At 50.3% G+C, this 21,146-nt stretch overlaps 1 protein-coding gene across 1 annotated transcript; it reads left to right on the top strand.

The window, feature by feature from the left end:
- Positions 1–2,887: 2,887 nt before the first annotated feature.
- LOC114809129 (putative DBH-like monooxygenase protein 2) lies at positions 2,888–19,174 on the top strand. The gene is made up of 13 exons (XM_029058178.2): positions 2,888–3,152; positions 5,955–6,101; positions 6,450–6,620; positions 8,519–8,602; positions 9,053–9,220; positions 9,512–9,614; positions 13,290–13,456; positions 13,644–13,735; positions 14,751–14,847; positions 16,222–16,281; positions 16,862–16,992; positions 17,866–17,980; positions 18,653–19,174. The coding sequence occupies exons 1-13, from the start codon at positions 2,934–2,936 to the stop codon at positions 18,911–18,913; spliced, it is 1,815 nt and encodes a 604-aa protein (XP_028914011.1). The 5' UTR covers positions 2,888–2,933; the 3' UTR covers positions 18,914–19,174.
- Positions 19,175–21,146: the final 1,972 nt, after the last annotated feature.

Here is a 21,146-nt window from a genome sequence, read left to right on the forward strand (position 1 = left end):
AGCGCTTACTATGTGCAGAGCACTGTATTAAGCGCTTGGAATGAACAAGTTGGCAACCTTCTATCTACCCCAGCGCTTAGAACAGTTCTTGGCACATAGTAAGCACTTAACAAATACCATCATTATTAATAATTGTGGTATTTCTTAAGGGCTTAATATGGGCCAAGCACTTTACTAAGCTCCAGGATAGACTCAACACAGATCACAATTGCTGTCCCACACGTGGCTCACAGTCTAAATGGGAAGGAGAACAGTGTTGAATCCCCACTGTGCAGATGAGGAAATGGTAGCCCAGAGAAGTTAAGTACAAGGACACATAGCACACAAGTGGTGAAACCAGGATTAGAACCAGGTCTCTGGTTCCCAGGCCTGTGCTTTTTCCACCTGGTAATATGGCTGCTCTACTTCAGTGATCACACTCAAACACACATTCTCCCCTCAAATACAAATACATGCTCCTCTGCGTCTCCCCACCCCCTGGCCTCCATACACGAACACACACACAAACACACTCTCTCTCATCTCATGCCTCTATCCCTGGTCATACATACTCATAAACATTCACTCACAATTCATTCATTCATTCATTTGTATTTATTTAGCCCTTACTGTGTGCAAAACACTGTACTAAGATTTGGGGAGAGTACAACACAACATTAAATAGATGCATTCCTTGCCCACAACAAGTTTACAGTCCAGAGCAGAGGGGAAACAGACAGCAATATCTGTAAGTAAATTTCAGATATATACATAAGTGTTGTGGTGGTGGGAAGGGGGACACTCTCTCCCTTTCTCTCTCTGTCTCTCTCTCTGTCTCTGTGTCTCTCTCACCTCTATCCTGGGTTACTCTGATAGACATTCACTCTCTCTTTCACAGTGTTACAAGCACACATGCATATACTTTTTCACCTCTATCCCCCAGTCATGCACACTCATAGACATTTACTCTCACAGTGTTTCATGCACACACACACACACACTCTCTCTCTCTCTCACACACACACACACACACACTCACACCCACAGTGTTACATGCATACACACATGTGCACACCCACTCTGACACACCTTTATCCAGGTCACACACGCTTGGAGAGAACATTCTCTCACTCACCATATTAAATTCATTCACTCATTCATTCAATCAGTCAATCATATTTATGGAGCGGTTACTGTGTACAGAGCATTGTACTAATAATAATAATGATGTGGGAGTGTACAGTGCAACAATAGTCACATTCACATGCACGCGCAGGCACACACACACACACAAACACGCACATATACAAAATCTCTCAGACACCTCTATCCCAGGTCACATACACTTGTAGATATTCCCCCACCCTGGCAGCCGGTGTCTCTCTGGCTTAGCGCGTCTGTCCCCATCTGCCTGCTTCCTGCCCTCTTGGAGGCAGACTGGAGATGTGATCTGAATTTCCTCCACCCCAGAAAGCCGATTAGGACTCCCTGTTCCGGCCCCTCCCCTCCCCGACCCCTCCCTCCTGGTTGTCTGTCCAGGGATTAGTGCTCAGCCTGTACTTGAAACTACCATTCTTAGTCTCCTTCCCCGTGTCCCCTGCGCTTCTGCCTCCAGCTTGGGAGACAGAGGGAGAGAGAGAGGAAGCTAAGGAAGTAGGGTCCATAAATCCCTGACCTCAACCCTCCCCCTCCCCAGCCCACATGGACCCTTCTCCCTCGCCAGTCTACCTTGAACTTTGGTCCCAACTAGACCCAGTTCTCCAGTTGACTCTGCCTGGGTAGTTTCTTTAAATAGTATTTGTTAAGCACTTACTATGTGTCAAGCACTGTTCTAAGCTCTGGGGTAGATATGAGTTAATCAGGTTAGACCCAATCTCTGTCCCACATGAGGCTCACAGTTGGAGTAGGAGGGAGCACAGGTAATGCATCTCCATTTTACAGATGAGGGAACTGAAGCATAGAGAAGTGAAGTGATTTGTCCAAGGTCACATAGCAGGCAAGTGGCAGAGCCAGATTAGGACCTAGGTCCTCTGACTTCCAAGGCCCGGGCTCTTTCCACTAGGCCTCGCTGCCAAACCTCCCCCTTTATTCATTCATTCATTCAATAGTATTTATTGAGCACTTACTATGTGCCGAGCATTGTACTAAGCACTTGGAATGGACAATTTGGTAACATAAAGACAATCCCTGCCCAATGATGGGCTCACAGTCTAAACTGGGGACACAGACAACAAAGCAAAACAGAACAAAATGAAAACAAGACAACATCATCAAGATAAATAGAATCAAGGGGATCAGTTTATGCATCTGCAAGATGGGACTGTCCTTGAGCTTCTGAAGCTGACCGCCAGTGTGGGGTACCTTCCACCTGGGACATCTATCTATTGCTTAATACAGCCTTCTGCACACAGGAAAGGCTCAATAAATCCCATGATTGATGGGACTGGCTCCTTGACAGCTTTGGCCCTCTGTTTCCTCTGGCATTATAACCTGGATCTGAGCCCCCAAGGAGCAGGGAGGAGAAGGGGCAAGGGTCATGCCACCCCACTGCTGGAACCCTGGCTCTCGGTCCCTTGGTCCTTGGCCGAAACTGGTGCGGGGGCTCAGTCTGTACGCTGGCCTCCAGCCCCGCAGGGTAGGGCTGTGCTCCCCGCTACCCCTTTCTCTCCAACCTAAGTTGTGTAAGCGGTGCCTCCCTCCTGTGACCCATTCCTCCTCTTGGCCTGTTGCCCAGCCCTGCCCAGCCCCTGCCCAGCCTCATATAAACCTGCCTGGGCCCTGGCGGGTCCCAGCAGGCACAGCGGACTCCCAGAGGACATCAGGGGGCACAGCGGGCACCTGGCTGGCCTCTTCCCATTGAGTGGAGTCTCTGGCAGGTCACAATGGCACTGACGGTCCCTTTGTGGACGCTGCTTCTGCTCCCACTCCTGTCTGTCCCCTCGTGGGGCGACCCCATGGGCTCCAGGGCCCCACTGCGCTATTCCCGCTTCCTGGACCCCTCTGACGTCATGTACTTGCGCTGGGACTTTGATCCAGACGCCGAAGTCATCACCTTCGACCTGCAGGTTCGCACGGCCGGTTGGGTGGGCCTGGGCATCACCAACCGTGACACCAACGTGGGGGCCGACCTGGTGGTGGGCGGCGTCCTACCCAATGGGAGCATCTACTTCTCGGTGAGCCCAGGCTGTGGGAGGGGTCTTGGGGTAGGGTGGTCTCACTGGGACGCTGGGGGTTTGGGCCCCTGCCCCCTCAGGTAGCTGGCATAAGCTCCAATGACACTACTTGCTTGAGAAGCAGTGTGGCTCAGTGGGAAGAGCCCAGGCTTGGGATCCCGGCTTTGCCACTTGTCAGCTGTGTGACTTTGGGCAAGTCACTTAACTTCTCTGTGCCTCAGTTACCTCATCTGTAAAATGGGGATGAAGACTGTGAGCCCTACGTGGGACAATCTGATTACCTTGTGTCTACCTCAGTGCTTAGAACAGTGCTTGGCACATAGTAAGCGCTTAACAAATACCAACATTATTATTACCTGTCTCAGATGTGACTGTGGACCTGTGTACCCTGGTGTTCGTGCATATCCACTGGTACTCAAGGACGGATATATCCCTAGGAAATGCGTGATGCCCAGCTGTTGCCCAAACATCCATGCACTCACATCCTGAGTGGGCAGAGTGGTCTGGGAACCACCCCATCAGGCCTGGCTCTGCCTGGGTCACAGCACAGCCCTGTTCAAACAATCAATCATACAGATAATCAACTGCATTTATTGAGTACTTACTCTGTGCAGAGCACTGTACTAAGCCCTGGGGAGAGTACCCTACAATAGAGTATGGAGACATAGACCCTACCCAGAAGGAGGTCACACATTATATGGGTAGGCAGACATTAAAATAGTTCACAGAGGAACAGCGTGGTCTATTGGAAAGATCATGGGTGTGGGAGTCCCAGATCTGCCACTTATGTGCTGTGTGACCTTGGACAAATCACTTAACCTCTCTGTGCCTCAGTTCCCTCATCTGAAAAATGGGGATTCAATAGCTGTAATCCCTCCTACTTAAAATGTGAGCCCCATATGGGACCTGATTATCTTGTATCTACCCCAGCGCTTAGTACATTGCTTTGTACATAGTAAGAGCTTTAAAAAATACCACTATTATTATTATTACAGATAGGAGAAGAGACAGAGTATAAGGCTATCGAGATAAGTGCTGTGGGGCTGGGGATAGGTGAATAACAAAATGAGAATAATGAAAGTAATAATAATAACTGTGAGGGGTTTTAAGCACTTACTAGGTTTCAGGCACTGTTCTAAATGCTGGGCTTGATTCAAGATACCTGGGTTGGGCACAGTCTCTAGCCCTCAAAGGGCTCACAGTCTTAATCTTAATGAAGCAGCGTGGCTAAATGGAAAGAACCTGGACTTGGGAGTTAGAGGTTGGGGGTCAGATCCTGGCTCCACTACTTGTCAGCTGTGTGATTTTGGGCAAGTCACTTAACTTCTCTGTGCCTCAGTTACCTCATCTGTAAAATGGGGATGACTGTGAGCCCCAGCTGGGACAACCTGATAACTTTGTATCTCCCCCAGAACTTAAAACAGTGCTTGACACATAGTAAGCACCTAACAAATACCGTTATCGTTATTATTGTTGATAATAATAATCCATGGCTTAGTGGAAAGGGCATAGACTTGGGAGTCAGAGGACGTGGGTTTTAATAATAATGTTGGTATTTGTTAAGTGCTTACTATGTGCAGAGCACTGTTCTCAACACGGGGGTAGATACAGGGTCATCAGGTTGTCCCACATGAGGCTCACAGTCTTAATCCCCATTTTACAGATGAGGGAACTGAGACACAGAGAAGTTGAGTGACTTGCCCACAGTCATACAGTTGACCAGTGGCAGAGCTGGGATTCGAACCCATGACCTCTGACTCCCAAGCCCATGCTCTTTCCACTGAGCCACGCTGCTTCTCTACTTTAATCCTGGCTCTGCCACTTGTCCGCTGTGTGATCTTGGGCAAGCCACTTATCTTCACTGTGCCTCAGTTACCTCATCTGTAAAATGGAGATGAAGACTGTGAACCCCACGTGGGACAACCTCATTACCTTGTATCTACCCCAGTGCTTAGAACAGTGCTTGGCACATAGTAAGCATTTAACAAATACCATAATTATAACAAATACCATAATCATTTTACATATGAGGTAACTGAGGCACAGAGAAATGAAGTGACTTGCCAAGATCACTCAGAAGACAAGTGGCAGAACTGGGACTAGATCCCAGGCCCTTTTGACTCCCAGGCCCATGCTCTATCCATTAGGCCACACTGCTTGCTTAAGGGTTACAGACTCCATTGTTTAAGGGAAGGAGAAAGGGCTGGGGAGATGAGAGATTAGTCAAGGAAGGTTTCTAGGAACAGTTATGATTGTAGAAGGCTTTTGAAGATGAGGAGAATGAAACCATCTAAGTAAGACTTAAGAGGTTGAAGATGCTGGTCAGGGAGGGGAAGATGGAGGTCAGAGAGGGAAAGGAGGTCATTAGGGAGGGGAAGGTGGTGGTCAGGAATCGGAAGATGACAGTCAGGGAGGGAATGAGAAAGTTAGAAAGGGGAAAGTGCTGGTCAGGGAAGGGATGATGGCAGTCCAGAATGAGGAGTAAGTGTTTTTAGGAGGGAGAGGGAATGGGGTCAGAGGCCAAGGGAAGGAGGTAAGATTTGGAAAGCAGCAGAGAAAGAGGAGGATGACACCAAGTTGGGGAAGCAGATTGGTGTGGATGTGGAGAAGACACTGTAGGGACAGCCTGCAAGAGACAAGAGGGGCTGGAAAGACTGGCCCTGGGGTTTTGGGGCACTCGCAGAGCATGCCAACAGGGGCATTAGCACTGGGGCAGGAGACGAGTCTGAATCTCTTGCCCAGCAGAGCCCCCCGGATCCTGCTCACCCCCTGATGCCCCCTACCCTTGCCTCTCACTTCCAGGACCAGCACCTGGTGGATGATGGGACGGTGGAGCAGGATGGGAGTCAGGATGCCCACCTGCAGTCCTTGGTTCAGGATTCCATCTACACCACCATGCGTTTCTCCCGCCCTTTCCGCTCCTGCGATCCCCACGACAGGGACATCACGGTATGGAAAGTGGGGAGACCCCACCTGGCCCTGCCAGCTCCCGGCTTGCCCCAAACCCACCTTTCCCCACCTTCTGCCTGCCCAGTGCACCCAAGGGCAAGGCAAATGTGGATGTATGGGAATTAGTTGCTTGTGTGCAGACTGTGCATATGTACAGGGGCTGCGTATGAGCACAGTGGGAGTTGTGTGTGTGAATGGGCATTAGTTTTGTGTGTGTGCTCGGGGGGCTGTGTGTTTGTGTTTGTGGGTTGAGTGTACACACAGGTGGGCTCTGTGTATGTGTGCACTTGTTTGTGAAGGAGCACATTCCCCTAACTCCTGCCCCGCCCCAACCAATTGTCTTCCCAGGATGACACCATCCGGGTCATTGGGGCCTATGGCCTGAGTGACCAGAGTGACCAGATGCAGCTGGAGGCCAAGAGGACATTCGTCAAATCCATCTTCCTGCTGCAGGTCATCCATCCCGACCAGCTGGACTCACCGGACATCTCCTACATCTATGACATAGAGATCACGGATGTGAGCCCTTCTCCCCTAAACCCATGCTCCACCACCACCATCTTTCCCTCACCCCTTTTATGCCGCCCTCCCAAATGCCCACTTCAGTTAAGTCCTCCACCCCCTTGCTCCTTAGGCTCTCCCTTCTGCCTTTACCCAGGCCCTTCCTCCTGACCCCTCCCTCCTCATCACCCTCTCAACACTCCTCTTTTGTCACCTTTCTCCTGCTCCCCATCTGTCTCCCAGAGGAAATTTCTACCTGTTCCTTCAGTCCACCCACTTTTCCTACACCTATGATGCTGATCTCTCTGACTTCCTGTTGCTGCTCCTGTTGCTTTCCATTAAGAAAGATCATGGGTCTGGCAGTCAGAAGGAACTGGGTTCTAATCCCAGTTCCACCACGTGTCTGTTGTGTGACCTTGGGCAAGTCACTTTACTTCTCTGGGCCTCAGTTACCTCATCTGTAAAAATGAGGGGATTAAGAGTGTGACCCCAATGTGGGACAGGGACTGTGTCCATCCTGATTAACTTGTATCTCTTTAGAGCTTAGACCAGTGCTTGGCACATAGTAGGTGCTTAACAAGTACTATAATTATTACTATCTCCAGAAACCACTTGCTCCAGCTCATATCACCTCCTTTACTGCTTTTCATCATCCCTTACCCCTCTGACAGCTCATCCCCTCTGCTTTCAAACATGCCCATCCTTCCCCCATTCTACAAAATCAGTCAACCAATGAGATTTATTGAGCGCTTACTATGTGCAGAGCATTGTACTAAGCACTTGGGAGAGTGCAATGCAACAGAATTAGCAGACACATTCACTACCCAAAAATATCTTACAGTCTAGAGGGGAAGATAGTCATTAGCACAAATAAGTAATTTAAAAATATCTAAAATTTAAAAATATGAACATAAGTGCTGTGAGGTTAGGGGGTGGGGCGAATATCAAATTTCCAAAGGTCACAGATCCAAGTGTGTAGATGACACTCAAGGGAGAGTGAGCCAGGGAAAAGAGGGCTTAATGGGGAAGGCCTCTTGAAGGAAATGTGACCTTAATAATGCTTTAAGGTGGAGAAACTAGTGGTCTGGCAAATATAGATGGGGAGAGAGTTCCTGGCTGGGGGAAGGGGAAAAGGGGTCGGGTGTATGATAAATGAGATTGGGGCACAGTGACTAAGCTGGTGCTATAGGAACAAACTGTGTGGGCTAGGCTACAGTAAGACATCAGTGAGATGAGGTAGGATAGGGTGAGCTGATTGAATGCTTTAAAGTCAATGGTAAGGAGTTTCTGTTTGATTTGGAGGTGGATGGGCAGCCATGGGAGGTTTTCGAGGAGTGGGGAGACATGAACTGCACTGAAAGTTTGTAGAAAAATGATCTGTGCAGCAGAGTGAAGTATGGACTGGAGTGGGGAGAGACAGGAGGTTGGGAGGTCAGGGAGGAGGCAGAACCAATAGTCAAGAGTTTGGATGGAGAGGAAAGGGTGATTTTAGCAATGCTGTGAAGGTAGAACTGACAAAATTTGGTGACAGATTAAATATGCGTGTTGAATGAGAGAGATGAGTTGATGACAACATCAAGGTTACAAGCTTGTGAGATAGGGAGGATAATGATAGGGAGGATAATTGTCTACAGTAATGGGAAAGACATGGGGAGGACAGGGTTTTGTTGGGAAGATAAGGAGTTCAGTTTTGGACATGCTTAACTTGAGATGTCAGCAGAACATCCAGGTGGAGATGTCCTGAAGGCAGGGGGAAATGCTAGATTGCAGGGAAGGAGAGAGGTCAGGGCTGAAGATGTAGATCTAGGAGTCATCTGCATAGAGATAGTAATTGAATCCAAGGGGGCGAGACCTGGGCTGCTCCTATCCATGCCCTCCCCCCATTACCTGGGCTCTCCCTCTTCTGCTCCCCTTAGTTCCTGATTCCGGAGGAGGACACCACATATGCCTGTACCTTCCTACCCCTGCCTATGGTCAAGGAGAAACACCACATCTACAAGGTGGGGAAGGGGACAGGGGTCAGGGATCAGGGGAGTAAGGAAGGGAGGGGTCCCTTGCCCCCAGGGGAGATTGGAGAGGGACAGGATGTTTGCTCTCCTCCACCTAGCATCTGATCCCAGGGGTCCCCTCTCCCCGACTGTCCACTCTGCTCTGGGGGTCAGGGGAAGTCCTTAGGTCAGACCCCCTCCTCCCCCCAACCCTCCTCCTGCTCACCTCCAGCTGGCCTTGAAGGAGATCGTTATGCCAAGGGTTTTGGGGAAGTGGGGAAAGGGGCAGTTTGGAGGGAGGAAGTGTCCCTCCCGTATCTCAGGACCTGGTTTCCCAACCTGTCCCTCTGCCTCCCCTGGTCCCTCTCCCTGTTCCTGACCCTCCCCACCTGTCACCTTTTGCCCCCTCCCTGCCCTTGTCCCTCCCCCACCTTCCCCCACTCTTTCCCCCGCCAACCCCAGTTTGAACCCAAGTTGACCTACCACAATGAGACAATGGTGCATCACATCCTCGTCTATGCCTGCGGCAATGCCAGTGTCCTGCCCACGGGCATCAGTGACTGCTACGGGAGTGACCCGGCCTTCTCCCTCTGCTCCCAAGTAGTCATCGGCTGGGCCATCGGAGGGACGGTGAGTCCGGAGGGACAGGAGTTAAATCCAGCCTGTCCCTCAGTGGTTCCCACTCCTCTCTATCTTCTTTTCTTTCCCTTCTCCCCATCTCTCTCTCCCTCCCCCATTTCACTCCCCCTGAATTGCCCTCTTCTTGCCTTCTTCTGATTTCACTTTCTCTCCCAAACTCGGATTGTCCTTGACTGGGGTTGGCTCCATGTGTCCTCCCCCTGAAATGCAATGAATCCTGGTCCAGAGGCTCAGGCAGTGTCCCCTGAGCAGAGCTGAGAGCTCTTTGCCCTCTGCCCCCAGAGCTATCAGTTTCCAGATGACGTGGGCATCTCCATCGGGACACCCATTGATCCGCAGTGGGTTCGACTGGAGATTCATTACAGCAACGTCCACAGCCTCCCAGGTGGGTGAGGGTTCCATCCAGGTAGGCTGCTGCCGCGGAAGAGGAATCAAACAATCAATCAATTGTATTTATTTAGCACTTAATGATAGTAATAGTTATGGTACTTGTTAAGGGCTTACTATGTATCAAACACTGTTCTAAACGCTGGAGTAGAAACAAGTCAATCAGGTTAGACACAATCCCTGTCCCACATGAGGCTCACACTCTAAATCCTCATTTTTCCAGGTGAGGCAACTGAGGCGAGAGAATAATAATAATAATAATAATTATGGCACTTGTTAAGCGCTTACTATGTGCCAGGTACTGTACTAAGAGCTGGGCAAATCGGGTTGGACACAATCCCTTTCCCACGTGGGACAGTCTCCATCTCCATTTTACAGATGAAGGTACCGAGGACCAGAGAAATAAAGTAACTTGCCCAAGGTCACACAGCAGAAAACAGCAGAGCTGGTATTAGACCCCATAACTTTCTGACTCCTAGGCCCATGCTTTATCCACTACGCCAAGCAGAGAAGTGAAGTGACTTGCCCAAGATCTCAGAGCAGATACATGGTGGAGCTGGGAATAGAACCCAGGTTCTTCTGACTCCCAGGATGGGTCTTTATCCACTATACCACACTGCTTCTCATTTACTGTGTGCAGAGCACTGTACTAAGTGCTTGGGAGAATACAGTACAACAAAGTTGGTAGACGAGTTCCCTGCCCACAATGAGTTTACAGTCTAGATAGTCTAGAGGCTGGAGAGGAAGTGGCCAAGATCTATGGCGAGCCTAGGAGTCACACCCCTGCATCAACCAGCCTCGCCCACCCATGCCTGAGAGGAGCACTGCGTGGATAGAAGCTGGGATGGGGAAGAGAAACAGAACTCCCAGTTTTCCCTCTGGACCTACCCACCCCTGTGACATTCCCATATCTGTCAACCCCACCATCACCCTCCCCAACCCTGTAGCTCGCAAACTCAGTGTCATCCTGGGTGCCTTACTGCCTCTCTGCTCACACACTCAATCTACTGAAAAACCCTGCTGGGTTACCCTGCAGAACAGCTCCTGGATCGGCTCCTCCCTCCAAATTGGAAGTAGTGTGGTCTAGTGGAAAAAGCACAGGCCTGTGAGTCAGAGAATCTGAGTTCTAATCCCAGCTTTGCTACTTCTCTGCTGCATGACCTTGGACAAGTCACTTTACTTCTATAAAATGAGGATTAAGACTATGAGCCCAACCTGAAAATAATAATAATAATGGTGGTATTTGTTAAGTGCTTACTATGTGCAAAGCACTGTTCTAAGCGCTGGGGGGTACAGGGTGATCAGATTGTCCCACGTGGGGCTCAAAGTTTTAATCCCCATTTTAGAGATGAGGCATCTGAGGCACAGAGAAGTTAAGTGACTTGCCCAAAGTCACACAGCTAGCAAGTGGCAGAGCTGGCCTCTGACTCCCAAGCCCAGGCTCTTTTCTCTTTGCCCCAGTGCTTAGTACACTGCCAGGCACATAGTAGGCTTTTAACAAATACCATTATAAAAGCCACCCCCCCAGACAAACTGCTATCACTCTGGTCCAAGTTCTGGTCAAATCACGATTAGATTATTGCATTGGCCCCATCTCTGATTTCCCAGCCTCTCCCCAATCTAATCTAGAGTCCACTCTCCAACAACATGGATCATCTCCCTGAAGTGTCACTCAGCCCATGTTTCTCCTCTCCACCAAACCCTCTGCTGACTCCTCTCATCTTTTCATATAAAACAAAAACTCCCCACTGTTGATTTCAAGACTCTCCCCCATCCAATCCCAGTTTATCAATCTCTCTCTTTACTTGCTATTCCCCAACTCATTGTCTTTGTTCCTCCTAAACAGAAGGGATCTTGCTCTCAATTTCCCTTCCTCCATATCCTTACTCTCATTATTTCAATGGCTTGGAACTAACTCCCAAAATCCATCAGACTACAGGCCTCTCGACATTCAATTCCCTCCTAAAATTCCACCTCTTCTAACAAGATTTACCAGATTAATTTCCCAGCACCCTCAGTGAACCATAGCACTTATGAACTTATTTACATCCTCCTCAGTACTTGTGTATCTGTCTTTTCTTATGCCCTTGAGTTGTTTCCATCCCATAGCGACACCATGGACACATCTCTCCCAGAATGCCACACTATCTGCAATCACTCTGGTAGTGTATCTGTACAATTTTCTTGGTAAAAATCTGGAAGTGGTTTACCATTGTCATCTTCTGCACAGTAAACTTGAAACTCCACCCTCGACTCTCTCCTGTGCCACTGTTGCCCATCATGGGTGAGTTTTGACTTGAAGGAGATTGTCTTCCACTCATTAGCCACTGACCAAACTAGGAACGGAATGGGTAGGCCTCTGCTCAACCCTCCCTCCCATAGATGAGACTGATAGAGTCCTGGAAACTCTACAGGGGCAACCCTGAGAGGGGCATATCTAAGTGAACTTAATTTTTAATTTTCACTACTGGAGTTGAAATGTATCTGTTAGGGTGGAAGCTCCATGTAGGCAGGGAATGTGTTGCTGCATTATTTTGAACTTCCCAAGCAATTATAACGGTGCCCTGTACCAAACTGGGGCTTAATCAATGCTGCTGCTACTACTGGTGGTGATAGTGATGATGGTAGTGGTGACAGAGATGATGGTGGAAATGAAGGTGATGAGGTAGAGATGGTGATAATGATGGTGAACATAGTGGAGATTATTGTGATGATAGTGGTGATGATCGTGGAGATAATGATGGCAATGATGGTGATAGTGCAGATGGTGGAGATTATGGTGTGGGTAGTGTTGATGGTGGACATAATGGTAACGATGGTTAGTATCGATGATAGAGATGCTGATGCTGGTAATGATGGTGGTGGTGGGGGTGATGGTGATGAGGGTGGCAAAACTGGGATGGTGGTGGTGAAGATGGTGGAGATTATGGCGATGGCAGTGGTGATGATGATGACGGTGGTGGTAATGGTGATGATTGTGGAAATAATAGGGATGATGTTGGTGAAGATGGTGGAGATCATGACAATGGTGGTGATGATGATTATGGTGGTGGTGATGGTGCCCCTGGTAGAAATAATGGGGTCGATGGTGAAGATGATGGAGACTGTGGTCTTGATGTGATGATAGTGATGACGGTGATGGTGACGACTGGAGGTGATGATGAAGATGGTAGAGATCATTGTGATGGTTTGATGATGATGGTAATCATGATAATGGAGAAAATGATGGGGATGGTGATGGTGGGTTAGAGATGGTGGGGTTGGTGATATCACTTTGGTATTCACCCAGGCCCCACGACACTTATGTAAAATCCTCATACCCTAACATTTGCCTTATCCCTAATCTATTTTAATGTCTGTCTCCCACTGTAGATTTATGATCCTTGTGGCCAGGAATCTTGTATACTAACTCAGTTGTACTCTCCCAAGGGTTCAGTACAGTGAACGGCACATGTTCAGCCCTAGATAAACGCCTTTGATTGGGGTGGAGATGAAAGTGGTGATGATGTCGATGGTGGTGGTCACGAAGAAGCCAGTGAACTCTCTGGGCAGTGAGGGGATGGGGATGTGGCCTCATTGTATGAGTGCTTAGCTCAGTGAGAGAACTGGTGCTTGCAGCCTCTCAGGATTAGTGGAGAGCAGCCGGGAATCCTCACAGCTGTTTGCACCACAGGTATCTCCGACTCTTCGGGCATACGAGTGTTCTTCACCCCGACCCTGCGCAAGTACGACATGGGGGTGCTGCAGCTTGGCGTCTACACCTTCCCCATCCACTTCCTGCCCCCCGGGGCTGTGTCCTATGGATCCTACGGGCTCTGTCAGACCGACACGTTTGAGGAGGTGAGGCTGGCAATGGTGGGGGGTGGGAGAAGGGCAGCCTCAATGCCCAGGGTTCACCTTGTCCCTTCAATACCCCCAACCAACTGGGCAAGGGAGGAGGGCAGGTGCAGGGGAGCTGGGCAGGGGTAGAGAGAGTCAGTTAGGGTATCATTCTGAAGAGTGAAATGATTGTGTTTCCACCTCCCAGGTGAATGGGTCTCCCCTGCCAGAACTCCAGGTGTATGCTTACCTGCTGCACACACACCTGGCAGGCCGGTCCGTGCAGGCCATCCAGTACCGGTAAGCACAGGACAGAGAGGGAGAGGGAGAAGAGGAGGGAGAAAGAGAGGGAGGAAGAAGCAAAAGAGGAGGAATCGATCTATCAATTAGTGGTATTTATTGAACCCCACTTTGTGCAGATCATTGTACTAAGGACTTGTGAGTGTACACTGTAACAGTTGGTAGGCATGTTCTCTGCCCACAGTGAGCTTAAAGACTGGAGGGAAAGTCTCTAAACTGTAAATTCCTTGAAGGGAGGGGTTAAATCTACCAACTCTGTTCATTTTTTTATGGTACTTTTTAATGGTATTTGTTAAGTGGTTACTATGTGTGGGCACTGTACTAAGCACTGGGGTGGATACAAGCAAATCAGGTTGGACAGAGTCCCTGTCCCACAGTGGGCTCACAGGCTGAATTCCCATTTTACAGATGAGGTAACTAAGGCCCAGAGAAGTTAATAATGTTAATAATAATTGTAGTATTTGTTAAACACTTACTGCATGTCAGGGACTGTGCTAAGTGCTGGGGTAGATTCAAACTAGTCAGGTTGGACACATGGGGCTCACAGTAATCGCCGTTTCACAGATGAAGTAACTAAGGCACAAAGAAGTGAAGTGACTTACCCAAGGTCACACATCAGACACGTGATGGAGCCGGGACTAAATCGCAGATCCTTCTGATTCGCAGGGATGTCCTCTACCTGCTAGACCTCGCTGCTTACTGAATGCTGGGGTAGATACAAGATAATTGGGTTGGACACAGTCCCTACTTCACATATTCAAAATATTAATCCCCATTTTACAGATGAGATAACTGAGGCACAGGAAAGTGAAGTGACTTGCTCAAGGTCTCACAGCAGATAAGTGCCAGCGCCAGGATTACAACCCACGTCTTCTGACTCCCAGGCCTGTGCTCTTTCCATTAGGCTACACTGCTTCTCTGTTATAGTGTATGAACCCAAGGTCTTCACACAGTAAATGCTCACATAAGTTCCACTGTTGGGTTGATTGACTGATTGGTGGTTGACTGATTCCAGCAATGGTGTCCAGCTCAGGACCATTTGTAAGGACAATGCCTATGACTTCAACCTGCAAGAAAGTCGAGACATGAAGGACCGGGTGGAAATCAAGGTGGTGAGTATCTCTGATGCCACCCAGCACCTTTATATTTATCTGTTTCATTTACTCACATGTGTCTCTTATGTCTGCTTTCATTCTTTTTAAAGACTATTTACCATCTGTCTTCATTTCCTCATCACTCCCTTCAATTATAAACTCCTCAAAGGAAGAGAGTGTGTCTTTTACTTCTGTGTATGTTTCCCAAAGTTTATTACAGCTCTCTGTGTTTATTGTGTTTATTGAAGACACAGCTGGGGCCTAGTTCAGCACTGTACTAGTTAGTTGGTTCCCAGTACAGTACTCTGCATATAGCTGGCTCCTAGTACAGCAGTCTAACCAGGTGCTCCCATCGGCATTGATGATGTTGATGGACTCTCCCACCCAGAGGGAAGGATATGGGTTGACAGCCCAGAGCATCACTGTTATTATTATTATTGTAGTTATTTTTATATTTGTTAAGTGCTTACTATGAGTCAAGCATCACTCTAAGTGCTGAGCTGGAAATAAATTAATCAGGAAGGACACAGTCCCCGTTACACATGGGGTTCACAGTCAAACTAGGCAGAACAGCCATGGCATCCCCAGTTCACAGTTGAGGAAACTGAGGCATAGAGGAAATAAGTGAATTGCCCAAGGTCACACACCAGGTAAGTGGCAGAGCTGGGATTAGAACCCAAGTCTCCTGCTCCCAGGACCAGGTTTTTTCCAGTAGGTCGTGCCTGCATGTCCCAGACCTGCTGTTCAAAGGCTGTGGAAATGGGAATGGAGGTTGGGGGTGAGGGGTAGACCGGCTTGGGTTGGGCTCTTGGGGTTCCCTGCCAGTGGATCTGGTTTGGTTGGGCTATCCCTTCCCTGAATGCCCCTAAATTCTGAGCCCCAGAGCCCTCCCCATCACAATCTGGGGGCCACAGATGCACCAGCTTCTGGGACTTGGCACAGCAGCATGCACACCCAGGGGGGTCTCCGGACCAAACTGTGGGAGTAGAGACCTACAGTGAGGGTCTGGAACTGAACAGAGGGGGTTCAGAACTGGATTATGGAGGTCCAGAACTGAACCATGGGTGTTCAGAACCAGACCATGGAGGTTGAAAACCTACATTGGGGGTCCAGAACCAAACCAAGGGGACTAGAACTAAACTTTTTGGGTACAGAGTCCCTCTACCCTTCCAGCATTCCCAGCCCAAGGGTCTCAGGTCCATCCGGACCCCCAGAATCACCGGGCACCTGGAAGGGAGGGCGGGGCAGAGCCACACTGGAGACTGGCTGGCTCAGAGTAGCCATCAGCTTCCTCTGCCAGGAGCCTCTCTTGGACAGGCTCTGGGTCCCAAGAAGGACTACCCCGACCCTTGCAGGCTGTCATCTGTGGATTTTGTGCTCCCTTCTGTGCAGGGCGACCAGCTGCTAGTGGAGTGTGACTACCAGACTCTGGACCGGACCTCCATGACCTTCGTATGTGCGCTCTCCCTCTAGCCCCTGTACCTCCTGCCTGGTGGGGAAGCGGGGAGGTCTCGGTGGAGTGTGACCCGTACATGCCCTTTACTCCCCATCCATCTTTCTGCCCCTATCCCCAGGGGTGGGGCTCTCACAGCCGGATCAACCACTCCTGGTGTTAGTCCTGCTGATTATCCCATTTCCCCTACCCATCTTTCTGTCCCGGGGTTTGGGGGTGAGGGTGGGGACCCTCACATCCAGAACAACTATTGCTGGGGTCAGTCCTGCTGGTATTCCTTCTCTCCAGGTATCAGTCCTGCTGATTTTCTCTCTAGTGGAGCCTCTGCCTCCCTCATCCTGCAACCCAAATATCACTCCAAGAGCTCCTCACCCTGAACTCCAGGATCAGCTCTGCTCTGGTGAAGCACCCACTAGGAACAAGGGGACAAGGGTTGGCTAGCACCCTCCTTCTGTTTCAGAGGCCACAGGGCAACTACTCACCAATTCCCCTGGCAGCGGAGGCCACCTCACCTTCCCCAACCAATGAGCTTTGGGGTCTTTCCTCTGCTTCTCCCTCCTCTCCCTCCTCCCCATTCAGGGAGGCCCGAGCACGATGAACGAGATGTGCCTGGTCTTCCTTTTCTACTTCCCACGCACCACCATCTCCAGCTGCATGGGCTACCCGGGACTCGTGCACGTGGCCCGAGAGTTCGGCGAGGAGGTCTCCGAGTGCGTGTCCCCGGGAGCCGCGTGGGGGCGGGGAGATCCTGGGGGTCGGGGTCGGGGGTAGAGCACAGGTCTTTCTGCTAGCCCTCATCCCCCGCTCCGCCCCCACACCTCTTCTGCCACGGTGGCTCCTGACATGCCTGCCACACCAGGTGGACACAGAACTGGGTTCCAGGCCCCTGGGCTATGTAGACCAGCTACCGAGCATGGGGAGGGCTGGTTCAGTGGGCAGAACATCTCTCTGGGCACCTGAGGCCTGGAAGGTGCTCTGGGGATAGTAACGCTTCATAGAGCCCATGAACTGGTGGATGGAGGCAGGGTGAGTTCCCCCTCCCCATTTCCTGGTCCCTACAAAAAGCCAGGTCCACCTCGCCATTCAACTCTTTCCCCCTTGCCCCTGCTCCCATTTCTTCCCTTAATAATAATAATAACAATAATAATAATGGTATTTGTTAAGCACTTACTATGTGCCAGGCACTCTACTAAGTGCATCTCTATTGAGAAGCAATGTGGCTTAGTGAAAAAAGCACAGACTTGGGAGTCAGAGGTTGCAGGTCTAATCCGGTCTCCACCACTTGTCTGCTGGGTGACCTTGGGAAACCTCTTAACTTCTCTGTGCCTCAGTTACCTCATCTGTAAAATGGGGATTAAGACTGTGAGCCCCACGTGGGACAACCTGCTTATCTTGTATCTACCCCAGCGTTTAGAACAGTGCTTGGCACATAGTAAGCACTTAAGAAATACAATTATTATTATTACCAACTTCCTAATTGCCCCTTCTTCTCCCCATGCCCATCTCGCCCTCCTCCTCTCGTCTTCCCTCCACCATCCCCCGCCCCCGGCTGGCCTCCCTGGCCCAATGCCCTGCACCTGCAGCTCCATGGAGGGGCTGATGGCGATGAGTGAGGTGGAGTGGACGGAGGAAAACATCCGAAAGGCAGAGCGGGCCTGCCGGGAGGCCGATCAAGTGGTCGTGATAAAGACCATCGACGTGAGTGCCCCCCCCCCCCGGGGTCCATGAGGTCGAGGAAGGGAGATGCCGGCCACGAGGGGTGAGGGTCCCTGCTCCAGCCCAGGGCCAGGAAGCGGGGGACGGGTCTATGTTGGGGGGACGTAACCATCTCTGGCCTTGGAGTTGGAGAAGCCCCCCATCCCACCCCCATCCCCCAGCTGGGTCCCTTGCAAACAGTAGGGAGGCTCAGCCTGCTTCCTGAGCAAATTTCTCTATCCCCTGAGCTGACTCTCACTCCCTCTCCTCTCGCTCCTCCTCCTCACTCCTTCCCCCTGGGTCCTCCTCCTCCTCATTCATTCAATCGTATTTACTGAGCGCATACTGTGTGCAGAACCCTGTACGAAGTGCTTGGAAAGTACAATACAGCAATGGAGAGAGACAATCCCTAACCACAACAGGCTCACAATCTGGGGGCGAGGGATGGTGGGGGGCAGACATCAATGCAAGTAAACAGGCATCAGTATAAATAAATAGAATTATATATACATAGGTGCTGTGGGGTGGGGAGGGGGGGAAGAGCAAACGGAGCAAGTTGTGGTGTTGCAGAAGGGAGAGGGAGTGGAAGAAAAGCGGGGCTTAGTCTAGAAAGGCCTCCTCCTCCCTCCCTGCCTGGTTCCTCCTTGTCCTCCCACCCCACTCCTCACTCCCCAGGAGGTGGTGACCAACCGGACGGGTCACATCCCGGCCATTGCAGCCACCATGCGGGGCCCCTGCGTGGCATCTTCCGGGGGCAAAGTGGAGGCTCAGGACCAGATCCCAGCTGGCTTCCGCGCCACCCCGTCCAGCTCTGGTCTGGCCAGGGTGTCCCGACTCCCGCCGCCGCTCCTGGCCGCCATCCTCCTGCTGCAGGGAGCGGCTCTGCGGCTCCTTGACACCTCCTCATTGGCCGCTTGCCTCCCTGCCCGGGACTAGGCCAGACGCCCACCCTAGGACAAGACCGGACACCCTGGTCACCTGGAAGTCCCCATGGCCGGTCCTGGCTTCGGTCTGGCCCGTTGGGTGCGGGGTTCCAAGAATTTGCCCGGTTGGTCTAGGCGGCCCAGGCCTAGGCTCAGGTTCCTGAGGAGTGTTGGAGTGACGGCTGGCCACTCCACCCAGTCACTGCCCCTGCCCAGCCCCTGCCCCTCGCAGGCCCCACCTCCTGACCTCCCTGAAACCCAGGACCACAGACCCCCAGACCCAAATAAAAAGCGTCTCTGTTAACCACTGTCACCAGTTCGTGTCCATGGCCTAGGCTGCCAGAACCGCCACGCTCGATCTAGAGGCAATCACTGGGAGCCAAGTCCTGCGCTAAATGCTGGGGATGATACAGGGTAATCAAATAATTATGATAATAATGATGATGGTATTTGTTAAGTGTTTCCTATATGCCAAGCACTGTTCTAAGCCCTGGGGTAGATACAAGATAATCGGGTTGGATACAGTCCCTTTTCCATATGGGGCTCACAGTCTTAATCCCCATGTTACAGATGAGGTAACTGAGGCACAGAGAAGTTAATGGGCTTGCCCAAGATCATGCAGCAAAATGGCAGAGGTAGAATTAGAACCCATGTCCTCTGACTCCCAAGCCCTGTTCTTGTCACTAAACCACACTGCATCTCTGGGTCAAATCAGACCCAATCCCTGCCCAGGGGCTCCACCCCTCCTTGGTTCCCCAGGCCCATTGTCTCTTTGGGGAGGGTACACACTCCCAAACCCCCAACATTCCTTCCACATAGGGACACACACACACCCGGCTTGCTTCCCCACCTCTTCTCTCTGTTTCCCCACTTTCTCTCTCTCTCTCTCTCTCCCTCCCTCTCCCTCCCTCCCCTTCTCTCTTTTCTTTCCGACGCCTGAGGCATGAGGTGTTCTAGGTGTAGCGGGAGACAGATACATTCTGTCTGTAGGGCAATCGTATTTAACCAGCGCTTATTGTGTGCAGAGTACTGTGCTGAACACTTAGAAGAATTATTATTATTATCAAGTGCCATCGGGTTGTTTCTGATTCATAGCGACTCTATGGATATATTTTCTCCAGAGCGTCCTGTCTTCTGCCATAATCCGTAACCTTTCTTTTGGTTTTCCACAATCGTTGTTCTGGTCTCTTTGTGAGCCCCACATGGGACAACCTGATTCCCTTGTATTCATTCATTCATTCATTCATTCATTCATTCATATTTATCGAGCGCTTACTATTGCAGAGCACTGTACTAAGTACTTGGAATGTACAGTTCTACAACAGATAGAGACAATCCCTGCCCAATTATGAGCTTACAGTCTAAACGGGGAAGACACGAAAACAAGACAACATAATCACTATAAATAGAATCAAGGGGATGTACACCTCATTAACAAATAGATTAATAAAAATATACACAAATGAGCACAGTGCTGAGGGTCTACCCCAGCGCTTAGAACAGTGCTTGGCACATAGTAAACGCTTAACAAATACCAACATTATTATTATTATTATTAGCATTAGTGTCTTCTCCAGAGAATTAGTCCTCCTGATTATGTGTCCAAAATACGCTAATGTGAATCAAGTCATTTGCTTTCTAAAGACCACTTTGGCTTAATTTGCTCCAAGATACAATACAACAGTATTCAGGCAGATTCCTTGACCACAACGAGTTTACAGTCTAGAGGAGGAGACATATTAATATAAATAGACAAGCAACGTGGCTGTTGGAAAGAGCCCAGGTTTAGGAGTCAGAGGTCATGGGTCTTAATCTCGGCTCCGCCACCTGTCAGCTGTGTGACTTTGGGCAAGTCACTTGACTTTTCGGTACCTCAGTTACCTCAACTGTAAAATGAGGATTAAGATTGTGAGCCTCAAGTGGGACAACCTGATTACCTTGTATCTACCCCAGTGCTGAGAACAGTGCTCGGCACATAGTAAGCGCTTAACAAATACCAACATTATTATTATAAATAAAAAAAATTACAGATAGCTGGTCCCCTACCCAGCTGTCTGTGATGTCAGGGAGGCAGGTGATGGTGGTGGGGGAGGGGGAAGGGGGGCGCTTTCTTCGGCCCCTCCTCGGGTCTGGGGAAGCAGAAAAAACCGAATCTGGGCTCCCTGCGCCCCGGGAACTGACTGGGCCTGTTGTGCCCTTCCAGCTCAAACGGTGCAGGGCAGCTTTGCTGCGGGCATCCCGGCCCG

Source organism: Ornithorhynchus anatinus, chromosome 2 (assembly GCF_004115215.2).
Source record: "Ornithorhynchus anatinus isolate Pmale09 chromosome 2, mOrnAna1.pri.v4, whole genome shotgun sequence".
Lineage (NCBI taxonomy): Eukaryota > Metazoa > Chordata > Mammalia > Monotremata > Ornithorhynchidae > Ornithorhynchus > Ornithorhynchus anatinus.